This window comes from Scardinius erythrophthalmus (genome assembly GCF_964197995.2).
Source record: "Scardinius erythrophthalmus genome assembly, chromosome: 2".
Classification (NCBI taxonomy): domain Eukaryota; kingdom Metazoa; phylum Chordata; class Actinopteri; order Cypriniformes; family Leuciscidae; genus Scardinius; species Scardinius erythrophthalmus.
Window position 1 is genome coordinate 20,273,014 of NC_138222.1, and position 18,643 is coordinate 20,291,656.

Consider the following 18,643-nt stretch of genomic DNA (forward strand, 5'->3'; position numbering starts at 1 on the left):
TTGCCTACACCGTGTTATCCTCTTTTTAAAATTTGCACCCTGTTGACTTCAATGGGGCAAGTTTTAAACCAGCTTTTAGCCTCTTAACATCCTTGATGTGTCAATACAAGTGCACAGCTAATGTGAGTGATTCCTTCAGAGTGATCACGGGTGAATCTGACTGCAGTAGATGTGAAAGATATTAATAAAAATGATGTTATTTTAGCCAGCGCACATACCTGTATTTTCTTCCTGTTTTCGGTCGAAGTCCATAGTAATCGATTGTTGAGTTCACACGCGTGATCATAGGTAACTAAACCTATGCGTGTGAACTCGACAATCGATTACTATGGACTTCGACCGAAAACAGGATGTAAATACAGGTATGTGCGCTGGCTGAAATAACATCATTTTTATTAATATCTTTCAAAATCTACTGCAGTCAGATTCACCCGTGATCACTCCGAAGGAATCATTCACGTTGGCTGGGTACTTGTAATGACACATCAAGAATGTTAAGAGGCTAAAAGCAGGTTTAAAACTTGCCCCATTGAAGTCAACAGGGTGCAAATTTTAAAAAGAGGATAACACTGTGTAGGCAACACCGATTTTTGTTGTTGTTCTCTGTATTGACAGCACTCCAAATTTACAAAAAAATGAGCTCAATGTTAAAATTGACCGGAGTTCTCCTTTAAAGGAATTTTTCCACAGTGACACTAGAATGCACTGTCTGGTGCCATACAGTAGTAGACAGCTCCATAGTGTAGCGTTTACGACTCTGGGTAAATATGAATTAGCTCAAGAATATGGGGAATCTTGGGAATATTAATATTTATGACTCATGGTCATAATTCACAAGTCGCATGTACATTTATTTTATCAATTATCGAGATTACCTTGTTCTGTAACTGGTCTGACCAACCTTTAACTCGGCCAGCGAGTAGATGTAAGGTCAGTACAGTTAAGAAGGGGGTATTCACAAACTCCACTAAAGTTTAGGTTCTGGCCACGAACCTTAAACTTCTGAGTTTATTAATTAAAACTACTGAATGTAGTCTAGTATCGAGCTTGTAGCTTAAGATCTTTTGTTTCATTGACTTTAGAATGGTGGGTTTTCAAACACGGAGACAGTGAAAAATATTTATGAACTTTAATAAATGCAAAACTAGAGATTATATGAGCTACGAATATAAACGTACGTAAAAATGCAAACAATAAACAAACAAACATATAACCAAACAATAACATAAGTGATCAGAATGAAACGAAATGAAAGAAAGAAAGAGAAGAGAAGAGGAGAGGAAGAAGGGTAACTTAATTCACAGTCCTAAGAGATAGACACCAGGAAAACAGCTTTTATCAACTCAATATACTTGCAGAATTCTGTGCTCTTTCAGTGCGATGCTGTAAAAGAGGCGCGCGTGTCCGGCTGGTTTGCGTCTGGCTTCGTCTTCTGGGTCGTTTCGCAAGACGATGTAAAGGCTCACTTGAATTTACGTTACCGGGAAATAAGATTCATCTCCCGGGATGGGAGAGGTTTAAAGTCTTTGTTGCAAGGGACGCAGCTACGACTCGGACATGTGCTCGCTCGATAGAGAAGACTAAGGCCTTCTTCAGATGATCCTTGGAGAAGCGCTGCGCCGGGGAGAGGAGGAGGAAGGGTGAGAGGTCAGGGAGGAGAGCAACCGGAGAAGAAGAGGAGAGATCAGCGGGATCGATGAGAGAAGAGAGAGAAGAGTGGGGGTCTCGTCCTTTTAACAGACATCTGTTTTACGCCCTGTTTTGTGACAGAGCGAATCAAAACTTCTGATCTGTAGCGGGAAGATGTCTTCTTTGTGTGAAGAAAAACACGCCCCCTTGTATCATATGTCTTCTGAGCGAAATAATTAATATTTCCTCTTAAGATTATACATACAGAATAATACATCTTACGATAATACTATGTGCGGGACTGGTTGAATTAAAACAGGACGGTCAGACAGATACCAAGAATTACAGGTAGATATTGGACACACATAACATTACGTTCATATGCATCATTACACACAAATAAAGCTTGATTAAACACACAATAAAATTGTCAGTGTTTCCGTTATGGCAAACGACAACACTTTGAGAAACATAGGAATAAATATCCACCTTCAGTGGCTTGTTATGTGGGGGGAATATCTGTTTCAAAGTCCAGAGTGTGTGTTCTGGAATGTCTTACGAACGTAAAGTTTTATGGTCTGAGGTAGGGTTACCACAAGACACTATTGAGGACCTTCTTTCAGTGAACATTTAGAATTAAAGATTTTACTCTTAGCAACCCACACCTCTATTATAAAGCAAAGCTAATCACACACATACATATCGGAAGGTATACACTCAAGAGCCATATTTCTACATGAAATTGTACTCAAAGGAGGTTTTGTGTTTGTGGGTGTGTGTGTGTGTGTGTGTGTGTGTGTGTGTGTGGGTCATGAGGTTGTAAAGTCACAGGGAGTCCATGCTGAAATGGGGGGTTTTACAAGGGATTGTCCAGAACAGGGTTCCTTTTGTGACTAAAATGTTCCTCTGAGAACAACAGATTGCAATTTTGACATGTCCAAGCAGACTTAGCGACGCCGTGGACAGACCCGTTGTCTGAAAAGACAACGGAGGATGTGTTTGGAGACAAGGAATTACTAATTGGAACAGCATGTGACCGCATGTCAGGCATTGTCGCTACATTCCCCCTTTGTGTTGGATGAAGACTTGGAGATGGACTTCATCGAACAACAAATAGGCACAATGGATGGCAGGTGGATCATGACGATCAGATAGCAGGTGGTTGCTAGGCCGATGACTCAGCTCAAGTGAGGTTGAGGGGGTCGATGGTGTGGGACCCCCCCCCCCTTTCAGGGTTCGTAGGAAACCGTCAGACACGGCTTTTTGAGCTTGGCTGTGGGTGCTCGAGTCTCGTTGAGTCTGGTGCAGGATGAAAGCCAAGACGAGTGTCGGGGCGTGGTCGGTGACCGTGGAGATGCCCATCACAGTGTTAGGCTTCCTGAGTGTGAGTCCTGCCTTGGTGATCAGGAGTCGGGGGTGTTCTCTCTTAATGCGATGCCGGATGCCGGACCTGGTGATGTCCGATTGTGGCTGCTTTCTCGCGAACCACCACAGCATCCTGTTAGAGGAAAAAGAGAGAGAGAGAGAAAGGGAGGAAACATTTCAGCGATGGATGTCCTTGGTTGGTTAGGACAGTCTTGTTGCTTCGCTGAGGTTGGTATGCCACATGCTTTGATGTGCCATGCGTGGCTTTTGTGCTGCGGTGTTCAACACATGAGGCGTCATTGGTGGCATAGGAAAGGTCTGTTCATCAGAGGCCCGCATGACCTTTTCTTTGTACACAGCAGAGGTGGCGTAAGCGGCTCTGAGGCGTGCAGTGTAGTTGGTAAAGTTTGTTTGTGCTGTGTAGTCACTGCAATCGTGATGGTGGTATGTATGTGGCGCAGACATTGGTCTGGTTACTCAGCTGCAGGTCAGAGATGACCTTGAAGCAGCAGGTGTCAGTGCTCGTTTTCTGTGTCGGTGTCAGACGTGGCTGCACTGTCTTCATCTGTTGTGTAAGAAGACTCTGGCTCACCAGTGTCCTGGGGAGAGTGGCTACAGGTTCGACGGTCTGGGCTTGGAGTTCTGGACGGCGGATGATGCAGGTTCCAGAATCTTTCTGAGCGCTCGGTCCGACGCTTTGGAGGAGCACCGTCACAGTCGTGCTGCCACCTGCTGTCTGGCTCTGAGCAGTGCTCAGAGCCGGAGTAAATGGTGTGTGTTTCGACAGTCTTTTCATCCATAGCCCTTTGCGTGGTGTAAGCCTTGTGGGCTAAGTCTCTGAGTTTTCGAGTAGACATGGTTCGTGGGCAGACGAGCACATCAAGATGTTTACTCACAGTGCTATGTAGATTTCGCAGAAACAAAGTTCTAAAAGTTACATCTTCTTCCAAATGTGGAGCGTTGGTTGCTCCGAAGAACGTTTGTCGGAGTCGGCCATAGTAGGACTGGGGGTGTTCAAGTCGGGCCTGTTTGACGTCAAAGGCCTTGATAAACCCTTGGTCTGATTCTGGGTCAGAGAATTCACGGATCAAAGCTTGTCGCAGTTGCTTGTAATCTGCTTTGACCGCCTCTGGTTGTCGATCCAGAAAACTACGCACTTTTCTATTTGCGGTGATTCGTAACAAGTACAACTTGTCCCAAGCTGTCACGTTAGCGACAGTTTGCAGGTGAAAATCAATGTCTTGAAGGTACGCATGAACACTGCCGTCTCCGGCAAACGTAGGAATGTGTCTGGCCAGCTTGTCAAGGCTTTTGGGAGGAGAGCTGTTGCTGGGGGCCCAATCCGTCTGGAGAGGATTCTGACCCTTTACAGCTCCGCCCCCTTCAGCTTTTGGATTTTGGCTGACAGGGTTGGGGTGGCTGGCCGGGAGAGACCCTGTGAGGTGTGTTTCTCTGTTCCAGCCACTCTGCAATCTGTAAGCATGTTTTAGTTCTGCACGAACAGTGTCAAGTTCATCTTGGAGCTCGTGTCTCTGCTGAGCAAGCTGATGGATTTTAGTCTCTGCTCTCTCAAGGAGAGCTTCAGCCTGTTGGAGCCTTTCGTTGAGTTCCGTCCGGGTGAGTTCCTCCGACTGCTGTCTTTGGTCTGTGTGCCGATGAAGATCGTCTAGGGCATTTTGAAGTCTTTCAACTTCCTGTTGTAGCGTTGTGTCCGTCTCATCCTCTTCTTCGTTCAGGAAGAGTAGCTGGTCTAGACGGCCCTGTGTGTGTGCTCGGTCCTCCAGGGCCTCTGTGGCCTGGAGCTGTAGTGCGGCTACCTTCTGCTCCAGATCGAGGTTGGTCCTTTTGCTGACCCGGGCCTCGGTGACGAGGTTGAGTGCGAGTTTTCCGAAGATTTTGGCCAGCTGCTCATGGTCGTACTTCTGGGTTGGATCGTAGGTCTCAAACTGGTCTAGATACTGTGGGTCAGCGGCCTCCTGGGGTACAACGGTTGCTGTCATATCTCGCAGCCATGTCTGGAGGTCGTGCCAGCGGACCGTGGGGCTGGGTGAGCTCGACATCTCGGCTTACTGTGGCGAGAGAAGCACAGCACACACAAAAAGAGACAAAATGCAAGTTTGTTTTAGGGTCAAATGAGCTATACTCATACGGGCTATGCCGTTTATGAGAATTTCGGGGCTAACTGATGCCGACAGTTAGCGGAGCCAGTTTCGTGGGTATGGATAAACCCACAATAGAGATTTTGACAGGCGGTAGCCTGGGGGTCGTCTAATGACGCCGGCTTTGATCGTTACTCTATTCGCTTTCCTGGGGTCTCTCTTAGGTTCTGTCTGTAAGTGAAATGAGAGAAACAAATCACAACAGAAATGGAGAAAAATTAAAATAAAAACAAAGTTGAAGGTAGGGAAGATCAAAGGGAAACACAACACAAGGAAGTGAATTGGTCTGCAATGAAATGTCACAAACAATAACACGGGGAGTGTTATAAAATAAAAATAAAGAGGCCTAAGCCTATAAACACTGACTGAGTTCTGCCAATAGATACACAATAAGGGATTAAGACGTTAGACTTAATGTAAATTAAGGCTTTCTGGTTTCATCAGATTGAGTAAATATGTATGCAGGAGTCCGAGGCAAAGGCTTTACTAAAGTAGTGATACAACAAAAGGGAAATTATGATAACTGATGGTGATTTATCAGAATAACCTACCCCCATCCCCCCCCCCCCCTTTGGAGAGACTGGAGAAGAGAGGGAAGAGGAAAAAGAAAATTATCAATGAAATAAAATGTGAATAACAACACAGGCTTGAGACGCAGGCAGAGGAATAGGCCCCGGCAGTGGATTTGTGCCACCAGGGTGAGGGGCGTATGTCCTCTCAGTGGTCTACCTGGTGGATTAGACACAATTTTAAATCAAAATTTAAACTAGTTTGAATTGAAATTCAACTAAGCATGCAAGGAGAGGTCCAAAATAATAAAAATAAGGAAGGAAAGAAAATTAGAATGATGACAGTGATGTATCAATACTACAATTAATTAAACTGAAATTCAGAATGACTTCCTATAATCCTTACAATAACACTGAAGTTATTAGTATTGCTTATAAAAATAATCAAACGAAAAGGGTAGCAATAAAGCACTTCCATGCAGACTAGGACTGGGTGGACTATCGATAACTGAGTGAATCAAGTCTAAGCTTTAATTCGAAAAAGTTTTTTTTTCGAACTTCACTTAAAGTGTGACAGTCAAAAACAGGAAGAAAAAAAAAAGAATCTAACTCCAAATAATATCAGCATAAGCTAAGCTTTGAATGCAGTTAAGTATTTGAGAGAGAAAATGAATGCAGAGAGAGAAAAAGAAATTGAAAGCAGGTATTATCTGAGAACGCCACCAGAGGGCGTAATTGTGCTCGCGCAGGCTGACGTCAGTGGGAGGCGACGCTCACGCAGGATGACGTCGGTGGGGGCGCGTGATTTGAGAACTGCCACACACCTAGAGGCTGCCCTCTAGTGTCGGTCAGTGGCGTGATTCAGCAGATTTTTTTTCTGTGGGATCAGGAGTTTTTGCGCTCTGTTGCATGCGGAAAAATTACACGAGTTTCATAACATGTGACTAACAGGGATTACACATCTTATTAAATTACACATTATACATGAGACGGTTTAGAATGAGGACAGGGATTATCATCTGTTTTAATTCATAAAACTGGTCTCCAATTACACATTATATATGAAACGGTTTATGATAAAAACAGGAATTAGGACTTCTGTTTTAATTAATAGAAACTGTGAGCAAACAGGCATTATCTTCTGTTTTACTACTACAGCTATGAACAGGAATTATTCTTCTGTTCATCTCCCATAAACATTAATCAAAATAGCACTTTATGATAATGCCTAGGTTTACGAAATTGGTTCTCGAGGCCAATTTCTGACCAGGAGCTTATCGTTAACGTATTGTATATAATAAGGCCTATTACGACTGACAAACTGAGTCACTGCTCAGGCCAGATTTACGTCTTCATCCTAAAAGAGATCCTTCGTCTTCATTTAGTCGGTTTAAATCATATTACATGTACCCACTGCAAAGAGTTTTGCTTCGTCTTTACAGGGACACTGTAATATCATGAACTGCAGTTTTAGCACTTAACAGTGATTAAAAATGCTTAGACATTTTTGAAACTGTTAATTTGAAGAGCTGAGCTGGCTTTGTGCCTAACGTCAGCTGAGTGAGTTCGCTTTATAGCGACTTACCTCACAATTCAAAACGCGCGTGTAGCCTACAATTATTAAACTAATAATACACATTCAACTGAAACTGAATTTGTTCCACCAGATAAAGTTTGAAACTGCCAAAAATTACTCCACCAAACTGTAGCTTTTACGACTCTGGGTAAATATGAATTAGCTCAAGAATATGGGGAATCTTGGGAATATTAATATTTATGACTCATGGTCATAATTCATAAGTCGCATGTACATTTATTTTATCAATTATCGAGATTACCTTGTTCTGTAACTGGTCTGACCAACCTTTTAACTCGGCCAGCGAGTAGATGTAAGGTCAGTACAGTTAAGAAGGGGGTATTCACAAACTCCACTAAAGTTTAGGTTCTGGCCACGAACCTTAAACTTCTGAGTTTATTAATTAAAACTACTGAATGTAGTCTAGTATCGAGCTTGTAGCTTAAGATCTTTTGTTTCATTGACTTTAGAATGGTGGGTTTTCAAACACGGAGACAGTGAAAAGTATTTATGAACTTTAATAAATGCAAAACTAGAGATTATATGAGCTACGAATATAAACGTACGTAAAAATGCAAACAATAAACAAACAAACATATAACCAAACAATAACATAAGTGATCAGAATGAAACGAAATGAAAGAAAGAAAGAGAAGAGAAGAGGAGAGGAAGAAGGGTAACTTAATTCACAGTCCTAAGAGATAGACACCAGGAAAACAGCTTTTATCAACTCAAAATACTTGCAGAATTCTGTGCTCTTTCAGTGCGATGCTGTAAAAGAGGCGCGCGTGTCCGGCTGGTTTGCGTCTGGCTTCGTCTTCTGGGTCGTTTCGCAAGACGACGTAAAGGCTCACTTGAATTTACGTTACCGGGAAATAAGATTCATCTCCTGGGATGGGAGAGGTTTAAAGTCTTTGTTGCAAGGGACGCAGCTACGACTCGGACATGTGCTCGCTCGATTGAGAAGACTAAGGCCTTCTTCAGATGATCCTTGGAGAAGCGCTGCGCCGGGGAGAGGAGGAGGAAGGGTGAGAGGTCAGGGAGGAGAGCAACCGGAGAAGAAGAGGAGAGATCAGCGGGATCGATGAGAGAAGAGAGAGAAGAGTGGGGGTCTCGTCCTTTTAACAGACATCTGTTTTACGCCCTGTTTTGTGACAGAGCGAATCAAAACTTCTGATCTGTAGCGGGAAGATGTCTTCTTTGTGTGAAGAAAAACACGCCCCCTTGTATCATATGTCTTCCGAGCGAAATAATTAATATTTCCTCTTAAGATTATACATACAGAATAATACATCTTACGATAATACTATGTGCGGGACTGGTTGAATTAAAACAGGACGGTCAGACAGATACCAAGAATTACAGGTAGATATTGGACACACATAACATTACGTTCATATGCATCATTACACACAAATAAAGCTTGATTAAACACACAATAAAATTGTCAGTGTTTCCGTTATGGCAAACGACAACACTTTGAGAAACATAGGAATACATATCCACCTTCAGTGGCTTGTTATGTGGGGGGAATATCTGTTTCAAAGTCCAGAGTGTGTGTTCTGGAATGTCTTACGAACGTAAAGTTTTATGGTCTGAGGTAGGGTTACCACAAGACACTATTGAGGACCTTCTTTCAGTGAACATTTAGAATTAAAGATTTTACTCTTAGCAACCCACACCTCTATTATAAAGCAAAGCTAATCACACACATACATATCGGAAGGTATACACTCAAGAGCCATATTTCTACATGAAATTGTACTCAAAGGAGGTTTTGTGTGTGGGGGTGTGTGTGTGTGTGTGTGTGTGTGGGTCATGAGGTTGTAAAGTCACAGGGAGTCCATGCTGAAATGGGGGTTTTTACAAGGGATTGTCCAGAACAGGGTTCCTTTTGTGACTAAAATGTTCCTCTGGGAACAACAGATTGCAATTTTGACATGTCCAAGCAGACTTAGCGACGCCGTGGACAGACCCGTTGTCTGAAAAGACAACGGAGGATGTGTTTGGAGACAAGGAATTACTAATTGGAACACCATGTGACCGCATGTCAGGCATTGTCGCTACAATAGTATTATCAATCTTGCAAGTAAAGAAGTTCATAAAGTCATTACTGCTATGCTGTTTGGAAACTTCAGAAGTTGAAGCTTTATTTCTTGTATTTAGCCACTGTATCAATTAAATTGCCATCACCTTTGTCACCTAAATGAAGAGGGATTTTCTATGATGTACACTTTGTTTTTATTGTTCAATCTTCATTGTCATTGGGGGTAATTCATGTATGCTATATTCAGGGCCTCAGGCTGAGGGAGGGCCCCGGTGATGCTGGGAAAAAATGATAACCTCATTTCATAATGTGTTGACTGTCCCTTTAAAATTGCGCTTTATTGCTTTGCTTTGAATGCATTTGCAGGCTTTTCAAAGTTCTGTCATGAAACTCTAGATGGCTCAGGCTAATAGGTCCTTAATTCAATCTGCTTGCAATCACATCATTCTCTATAGGGCACAGCTGATTGGTTCCTGCTGTATCAGTAGTCAATGAATTCGCTGCTCAACTATCAAATACTGTTACTGTAAAATATTCACATTCGGTTTCTGTTTAAATGATAAACATTGTTGTAGTGGGCATTCACATTCACTAATTTTCCTGACCACTCTCCAAAACAGTTTGTTTTATGATAAGTGATTTTACTTTCAACCTCAATAAATTTTTGAGGACATGGATATCATCATTGTGTTTTAAATTACTTTGGTACTCTTCTTATATTACAAAATTATATTCTATCATACTTTTTTTCTCTCTTTAATTATAGGGGGATCAAGGCGACCAGGGTCCACGGGTAAGTGTTTTTTTCTTGCATGTCCTGCTCTGATGTGTGGATGAATGTGTGTTATGTCTCCCTTATGCCTTGTGGACTTGTGGGTTGCATGTTTGAGATGCATGGGTTCCCTTACGAGAACGTTCTCTCGTACTGCGTTGAAAACGCTGTGGGAAAACTCCTTTTCTCGAGAATATTGAAGCCTTTATTTTAAAACGCATTGCTGCAGCACATGCGAGAGCTAGAAGCTCGCGTGAGCGTGCTGATTGGCTTGTGCAAAGCAACTGCACGAACCAATGGCGGAACAGCAGAGGAGCGCGAGCCAATCGGGGCGCTTGGCACTCTGCCAGAGTCAAGCACGCGAAACTGCACGTGACAGAAGAGTATAAATACACAGAGAATCCGCCATTTGACAGATTTTATCTCCTTCAGCTTTCGACTCACCTCGTCCCTGATTCTCTCCGAGTGAAGCCGCTCGTCGTCGAACAGCCGTCCAGCGGAACAGCTTCGCATCCCGGCATCTGCCAGCTGAGCGTTTCCCTGTGGCATCCGACGAGTATCCTTTTTCTCTTTCTCTCTATCCTAAAAGAGCAAATTCGCTGTTTTCACAGCGCGCGGTGTTGATTCAAATGTCGCTCTCTATCTGTGAATACTGCGGGTTTCCCCTGCTTGTGTTTACAGACACACACTCTGTGTGCTGCCTGTCTCGGCCCTGAGCACGCCGAGTCAGCGCTCACTATAGGCGGCTGCCTTCTCCGCGACGGGATGCCTGTTCTTCTCTCCGCTCGAGACTCGCTCTCGCTTCGTCGGTGAGTTATCCCGCCCTTCTTCCGTCTTCGGCGCCCCGCGAGCCCCGTAGGAAGAAGCGGCGCGATCATGAGGCGTCCTGAACGCGGTGAGTTTAGCGGATGCACGCTGGGCTTTTCTCCACGTGCTTCCCCCACGCTCTTCTCAGTTCTGTTCTCTCAGAGCGACCAACGCCCCTTGTCTGAAGCGGCGGGATTCGTCTCTTTTGACGGATCTGCTGATGTTATTGCATGACGCAGTTCCGTGGCGGCATCTGAGAACGAGGATTGGTTGGGCTCCGCGGACCCCTCCCCCCCGTCTCAGTTAGACCCTTCTGACACTCGAGCGAACATCGACGCCGAACTCTTCCGCGTCATGTCTCGCGCTGTCAACGAGCTGGGACTCTACTGGTTTTTCTCCAGCTGAGCCTGCCAGAAGCCGCCTCGACGAGTGGTACCTGCCGGGGCGCCAACAGGCCCCTCGTCAGCGCGCCGCTCCATTTCTGCCTGAGGTCCACTAAGAGCTCACTAAAAGCTGGCGCGCGCCCTTTTCAGCTCGAACGCGCTCATCTGCTTCTTCAACGCCCTCCACTGTTGACGGCTCTGAAGAAAAAGGTTATGTGTGTCTCCTCCCACTGGAGGAAGCGGTCGCTGCACACTTATGCCCTCCCACTGCAGGAAGTTGGAGGTCTAAGACTGTGCACCCATCTAAGCCGTGCATAACTACTTCGGCCATTGCCAGCCGCGCTTATGCTGCCGCCGGTCAAGCCGCCTCTGCTCTCCACGCCATGGCGACCCTCCAAGTTTTTCAGGCGAAGCTCCTCCGCTACATGGATGAGTCAGGCCCTGACCCAGACACTTTTAAGGACCTCAGAAGTGCGATAGATCTAGCGCTACGGGCCACTAAGACCACCGCTCAAGCACTGGGCCGCAACATGGCAGCCTAGCAGTTTTAGAGTGCCACCTATGGCTGACATTGACCGAAATCAGGGACGCAGACACTACCGCCTTCCTCGATTCTCCGGTCACAGCATCTGGTCTCTTCGGCCCATCTGTCAATGGCTTCGCAGACCGCTTCACTGAGGCTCAGAAAGTCTCCAGCGCCATGAAGCATTTCCTCCCTAAACGCTCCAGTTCGGTCCAACGGCGCCCCAAGAGCACGCCGCGACCTGAGAGGGTAGCTTCACAAGTCCTCCAGCCCCGCCCAGTGGCTGAGACTAGCCAGCGCATGAAGCATGCAAAACGGTTCCTGTTCCCTAAGCGCCAGGGCCCGCAGCCGAAGCTCACGCTCGATCACGAGCCCAAGAAGCCGTCCTAACCGGCTTAAAGAGGGGTCATTGTCCCGCCGCGGCCGGACCAGCCCCGAAGATCGCTCGAGTGCTACTCTCAGCCTCCTCTTCAGTTCAGGCGGTTGGAGCAGTATTAAATGCAGAACATGGGCCCGTCACCTGTCACGCACCCCTGCACTCAAACGCTGTTTTAACAGCGACCCACAAAAAGCACAAATCGAGCAAAAATTTCTCCCTCAGATACATGTCAGTTCGAACCCCCAACACTGGGCGTTCCAGATATGATAATGTCTCTGTCTCTGCGGGCTCTAGCTTGGCAAGCTATTCCCGGAGTTTCAGAATGGGTAATGAACATCATAAAGCGCGGTTACTCGCTTCAGTTCGCCCGCAGACCACCGCGTTTCCGTGCGGTTATACAAACCACGGTAAGGAGCACACTGAGTCATGTCCTCCGCACCGAAGTGTTAAGTCTGCTGGCCAAAGGGGCCATCGAAAAGATCCCCCTTTCTCAGAGCGAGTCAGGTTTTTACAGCCGTTACTTTCTTGTTCCAAAGAAAGACGGCGGCCTGAGACCCATTCTAGATCTGAGACATCTGAACAAGGCTCTCATGTCACGGCCGTTCAGAATGCTCACGACCAGACACATCCTGGCGCAAATTCGCCCAGGCGACTGGTTTTTCTCAATAGATCTAAAAGACGCTTACTTTCACATTCAAGTGAACCCCCACCACAGGCCATTCTTGAGATTCGCCTTCAAGGGGCAGACATACCAGTACACAGTCCTACCATTTGGACTGGCACTGGCACCTCGTACATTCACGAAGTGCATGGATGCAGCTCTCTCCCCCCTGAGACAGCGGGGAATGCGCATCCTGAACTACCTCGGCGATTGGCTCATATTGACCCAGTCAGAGGCGGAGTCACATACTCACAGAACCTGGCTCCTCAGACATCTAGAATGTCTAGGGCTCAAGGTCAATTTGCCAAGAGTATTCTGTTGCCCAGCCAACGTATCACGTTCCTGGGAACAGTTCTCGACTCTGTACTTATAAGAGCATGGCACACACCGGCCCGTGCTCTAACGATTCAGCAGCTCGCAGCATCGCTCACAGAGGGCTCTTATGTACCCCTCAGAACGTTCCAGAGGATCCTTGGCCTCATGGCCTCCGCATCATCAGTACTCCAACTCGGCCTACTGCGTATGCGTCCTCTTCAGCTGTGGCTAGCACCTCTGGTGCCACCCCACGCCTGGCATTCAGGGCACTTGGTTATCAAGGTAAACCAGCGCTGTGTTCAAGCCCTGGCACCTTGGAAAGACGCCAGCTGGTACCAGCAGGGCGTAAGCATGGGGGTGGTCTCAGAGAGGAGAGTGATTTCAACAGACGCTTCCAACTCAGGTTGGGGAGCGCTGTACGAGGGCAGGCCTGCCTCCGGCCTCTGGTCGAGCTCGGAGAAACGCCTACACATCAACTGCCTCAAATGAGAGCAGTTTTTCTGGCCCTGAAAACCTTCCTCCCATACCTGGCTGGACACCACGTATTGGTCCGGACGGACAACATGTCAGTGGTATCTTACATAAATCGCCAGGGCGGCCTCAGGTCCCGCATCCTGCTTGCCATAGCCACCCAGCTACTGTTATGGGCTCACACCAATCTGCGCTCGCTCAGGGCAGCTCACGTGCCGGGCACGTTGAACACAGGAGCAGACATGCTCTCTCGGGGCAGGGTTCCCCCAGAGGAATGGTCTCTCCACCCTCAGACGGTTCTCCTACTTTGGGAGGTCTACGGGAAGGCAGAAGTAGATCTCTTCGCCTCAGAAGACAATCGTCACTGCCCAATCTTCTTTTCAAAGAACAGGGAGGCGTTGGCCCACGACTGGCCCAGCCTTCCCCTCTATGCGTTTCCTCCGGTCTCGATGCTCCCTCAGGTCATCGAACGGATCAGAGACACGAAATGCGCAGTGCTCCTGATAGCTCCTCTCTGGCGAACCCAATCTTAGTTCCCGGAGCTGATACGGCTGTCTGTGACAGACCCTTGGCCAATCCCAGTGAGGCGCGACCTCCTGGCTCAGGCCAACAGGACTATATGGCATCCCCGTCCCGATTTGTGGGCCCTACACGCTTGGCCACTCAACGGGTACCCCAGGACCTCCCAGAGGGCGTCCTGAACACGATCAGGGAGGCTAGAGCTCCGTCTACCAGACGCCTCTACCACCATAAATGGTCAGTGTTTTCCAGCTGGTGTTTAGCTCGAAACCTCGACCCACACACTTGTGAAGTACCAAGAGTGCTATCCTTTCTCCAGGAGATGCTGGATGCGGGTTGTTCCCCCTCCACTCTCAAGGTATACGTAGCAGCCATTGCTGCACAGCATGTATCGGAAGCCGGAGCCTCCTTAGGAAAATGCGACCTTATAGTTCGCTTCCTTAAGGGCGCCAGTAGGCTTAACCCGCCTCGGCCGCCATCTGTCCCAGCATGGGACCTTTCTTTGGTTCTGCGGGCTCTTAAGGGACCTCCCTTTGAACCACTTCAGTCAGCCGACCTAAAACCTCTCTCCCTGAAAACCGCCCTGCTGTTGGCACTGGCGTCAGTCAAGAGAGTAAGTGACTTACAGGCTCTCTCTACTAGCGCTTCCTGTCTGGAATTCGGCCCCAATGACTCTAAGGTCATCCTTAGGCCAAGACATGGATATATTCCTAAGGTGCTCTCAACTCCGTTCAGAGCCCAGGTTATTCCTCTGTCAGCTCTTCCCACTTCAGAAGAGTTCAGTGATGTTCTCACACTCTGCCCTGTCAGAGCTTTGAGAATTTATTTAGAGCGTTCAGCCTCTTTCAGACAGTCTGAACAGCTTTTTGTTTGTTTCGGGGGCCGAACCAAAGGTCTCCCCGTCACGAAGCTCACGCTGTCCAGATGGATAGTGGATGCCATCGCTCTGGCCTACACCTCACTGGGCCTTACATGTCCCATAGGTGTTAGAGCTCACTCCACGAGAGGCGTCGCCTCCTCGTGGGCCTGGTCGAGTGGTGTTCCTATCGAAGACATTTGTGCGGCGGCCGGATGGTCCGTCCCGTCCACATTTGTGAGATTTTACAACCTGGAAGTTCCTGCTCTGCAGGCACGAGTTCTCTCTATCTAAGCTCTGGCTCTGCGGACCCAGGCTGGTTTTGACATTCTTTCTGTCACACTTGTGCGACGACCGGCTAGTCTGTTTCGTCCACATTTGGAAACGTTACAACCCAAAAGTCCCTGCTCCGCAGGTACGAATTCTCTCTAGCTAGGCCCTGGCTCTATGGATCCAGACTAGTTATGAAAATGTCTATGCAGGACGTTATGCGCTATATAACGTATGCGGCGGCCGGCTGGTCCGTTCCGTCCACATCTTAGACCTTTATGGTACCTGCCTTATAGGCATGAGTAGTCTCTATCTAACGCTGGCTCTGTGGACCCAGACTAGTTTTTGACTCAGACACTGGTTGTCATCTCGTGTTGTGGGATTCTTAAGACTGGCCCTTGGCCCAGCTTTATCTGTTTGGATATCTAAGGGCCCGAAGATTCGGTCTCTTTATCCTAGGCTATTCTGTACTTCCTGGAGCTCTCGGTGAGTCAGATTGGCCAAAGACGACAAGCACGGCGTTTTAAATAGTGTTCCCACAGCGTTTTCAACGCAGTACGAGAGAACGTTCTCGTAAGGGAACGTACTTGGTTACTTACGTAACCTCGGTTCCCTTAGAGATAAGGGAACGAGTACTGCGTTGCCTTGCCGTGCTATTGTCTCTTATGGCAGGTGTCTTTTCGCTTCAGTCGATTTAAACCTGTCAAATGGCGGATTCTCTGTGTATTTATACTCTTCTGTCACGTGCAGTTTCGCGCGCTTGACTCTGGCAGAGTGCCAAGCGCCCCGATTGGCTCGCGCTCCTCTGCTGTTCCGCCATTGGTTCGTGCAGTTGCTTTGCACAAGCCAATCAGCACGCTCACGCGAGCTTCTAGCTCTCGCATGTGCTGCAGCAATGCGTTTTAAAATAAAGGCTTCAATATTCTCGAGAAAAGGAGTTTTCCCACAGCATTTTCAACGCAGTACTCATTCCCTTATCTCTAAGGGAACCGAGGTTACGTAAGTAACCAAGTATGTTTCTGTGGACAAGGCTGACTCGGGTTTGTCAAGCACAACAGAGCCTTACTGGTGTGTGTGTGTGTGTGTGTGTGTGTGTGTGTGTGTGTGTGTGTGTGTGTGTGTGTGTGTGTGTGTGTGTGTGTGTGTGAATAAGGCTTGAAACTATAAACACTTGGAGTCATTTTGAATGATCAGTACCGGCAGCCTGCCTGCGATATTTTGGGGACTTTTCAACAATATCGGCTCATATCAGTTGTGTAAGATCAAAGTCAAAGCCTAAAGTCCTAGAATCAAAGTCCTAACATACTGCGGCTTCATAATGGCGTGAGTGTATGTCAGACTAAGAGCTCATTCAAAGAATGTAATTATTTCCAGCACAGTTGCTTGACAGCTTGATAAATTCATACCTCTTAAAAGAATATTATGAAGAATGTGCTTGGCTATAGTTGACAGATTATGAAATAAATCACTTGCATATCTCATTCCAATATCCTTGTATGTGCGCTGAGATTCAATGACTGCTCTTCAGTTGAGCGAAACACAGCTTCTCTCTAACACAGACCTGTGTCTTTTTCTCTCATGATTTCTCTCTCTCTCTCTGTTACTTTGTGCATTTTCTTGTTATGTATCATAATCTTGAACAGACTCTATGGGGTCTCAGCTTGAGTGAGTGCCTTGAACTGTTTTCGCCCATGCACTGGAGTGAGCAGAAGTTAACTTTTTTTAAATACAATGTAGCTGTGGCCTGCCAAAGGCACCTTAATCATTTTAGACTGATGCTGTCATATTTCATAGTTGACTACACAGGTTTTCATAGCAAGACTCTCTTCCCCGCCTTGTGTTGATTTACGACCTTTCACCGTGAGAGACTGTGGGTGTATAGCTTGTGAATTTCATTTGGTATCAGCACGATAAGGCTATGTATTTAGGTAATTATTTACAATGCTATAAAATCTGTTGTATTTTAATTATTTATCTTCTTCTGTGTAACTTTGTTGTTTTAGAGACAGAACAGTTTTACTTGACAGGCGCAAATAAAGGGTATGCACATGACATCACTGTAGGTGAAATTCATTGCAGCTACACCACTGAATGGCAAAAAGACCAGTGCCAGCTTTAGTATTCAGCTTGAATGCCACAAAACACATCTAAAATGCCAAAGAGCTGTTGTATGATTTATTGTACTGTAGTTAATGCTGTGTCCTTTGTTGACATTGTAAGGCCTGTCCAATCGGTCGAACGACTGTTTCCAATACACGGGTGAAGATTTACTGCGTGTTACTGTCTTTTCCGTGGGGCAAAGTAATTTGATTCCAATTAAGTTTTTATCTGACTCCATTTTATCACAACCTCGAATTTAGGTTAGAATGCCTATTAGTTATTGGTCATTTATATAATAGTTTAGCAGCACATTTGGGCTGGGTTTCCCGAAACCTTCTTAACGCTACATCATTCTTAAGTTACACCTTAAGCTGTACCTTATCGTTAATACGTGTTTCCCGAAACGTTCTTAGTTAAGTATACCTTCTGTAAGTCATACGTTCGGAAGGTTGGTCTGGACCACTCTTAGCTTTACCTTATCACTGTTGCAGGTTTATACGAATATAATTCTGAAGTTTTAATACACCCAGACAGTGTTCAATTAGGCTAATTCAAGTGTTTTCATGCAAAGAATAAAATTGTCATTACACTGATTGTTGTTAGATTTTTAATTATATTATTATATATAATATTATTTATTTAATTAAAGAGCGCTTTTAAAGGCCATTGAAAGCATAGGCTACTGTCAGTTAAGTCCTATTCGGACGCTAATTGTTTCTTATGTCATGGGCTTGTATACGTATACGGTATTTTAAAAATTTACAGGGGAAATTCAGTGATTTTTGTGCTGCCCGAATCCATAATATCAGTGTTTTTTCTCACTCAACCCACGTAAAAGTCCCCGGCCAAATTAGTACCTACTGTTTTTTGACAAACAGGTTGTGTGGTAATTTAATTGCCGTCTGAATCCACATCTCTGAGTTTACAAGAAGACATTGAAAATTCACTGTTTAAATCCTTTTTGATCACTGCCGAGCACCGTACGTAAGATGTAGCCTACACTTTTATTACTGAAATGCTGGAAAGTATTTACAAGAACAATATTTCATCGCATCTCCACCTCAGTGAACAAAAATGGGAAAGAGAAGAAAGCACGTAAAAAAATTAAATAGTTATTATGGCAGCAATGTGATACAATTTTAAAATATGTAGGCTATTATAGTTTGGATTATTTGGTAACACTTTACGGTAAGGGTACATGAATTATCATGAATTCATGTATAAATTCATGCATGAAATATGCATTCATTCATGCATTAATATCTCATGAATCATCAGGATCTAACACGAGTTCAACGTTTT

The 18,643-nt window shown here is 45.8% G+C and overlaps 1 protein-coding gene across 1 annotated transcript in view; it reads left to right on the plus strand.

The window, feature by feature from the left end:
* col25a1 (collagen type XXV alpha 1 chain) overlaps positions 1 to 18,643 on the plus strand; it is a gene marked incomplete at its 3' end in the record, with an annotated part of 949,643 nt that overhangs the window by 580,513 nt on the left and 350,487 nt on the right. Inside the window, exon 6 of the mRNA XM_081359232.1 lies at positions 10,052 to 10,078. Within this exon, the coding sequence (XP_081215358.1) occupies positions 10,052 to 10,078 (27 nt within the window). The remainder of the gene's footprint in view (positions 1 to 10,051; positions 10,079 to 18,643) is intronic.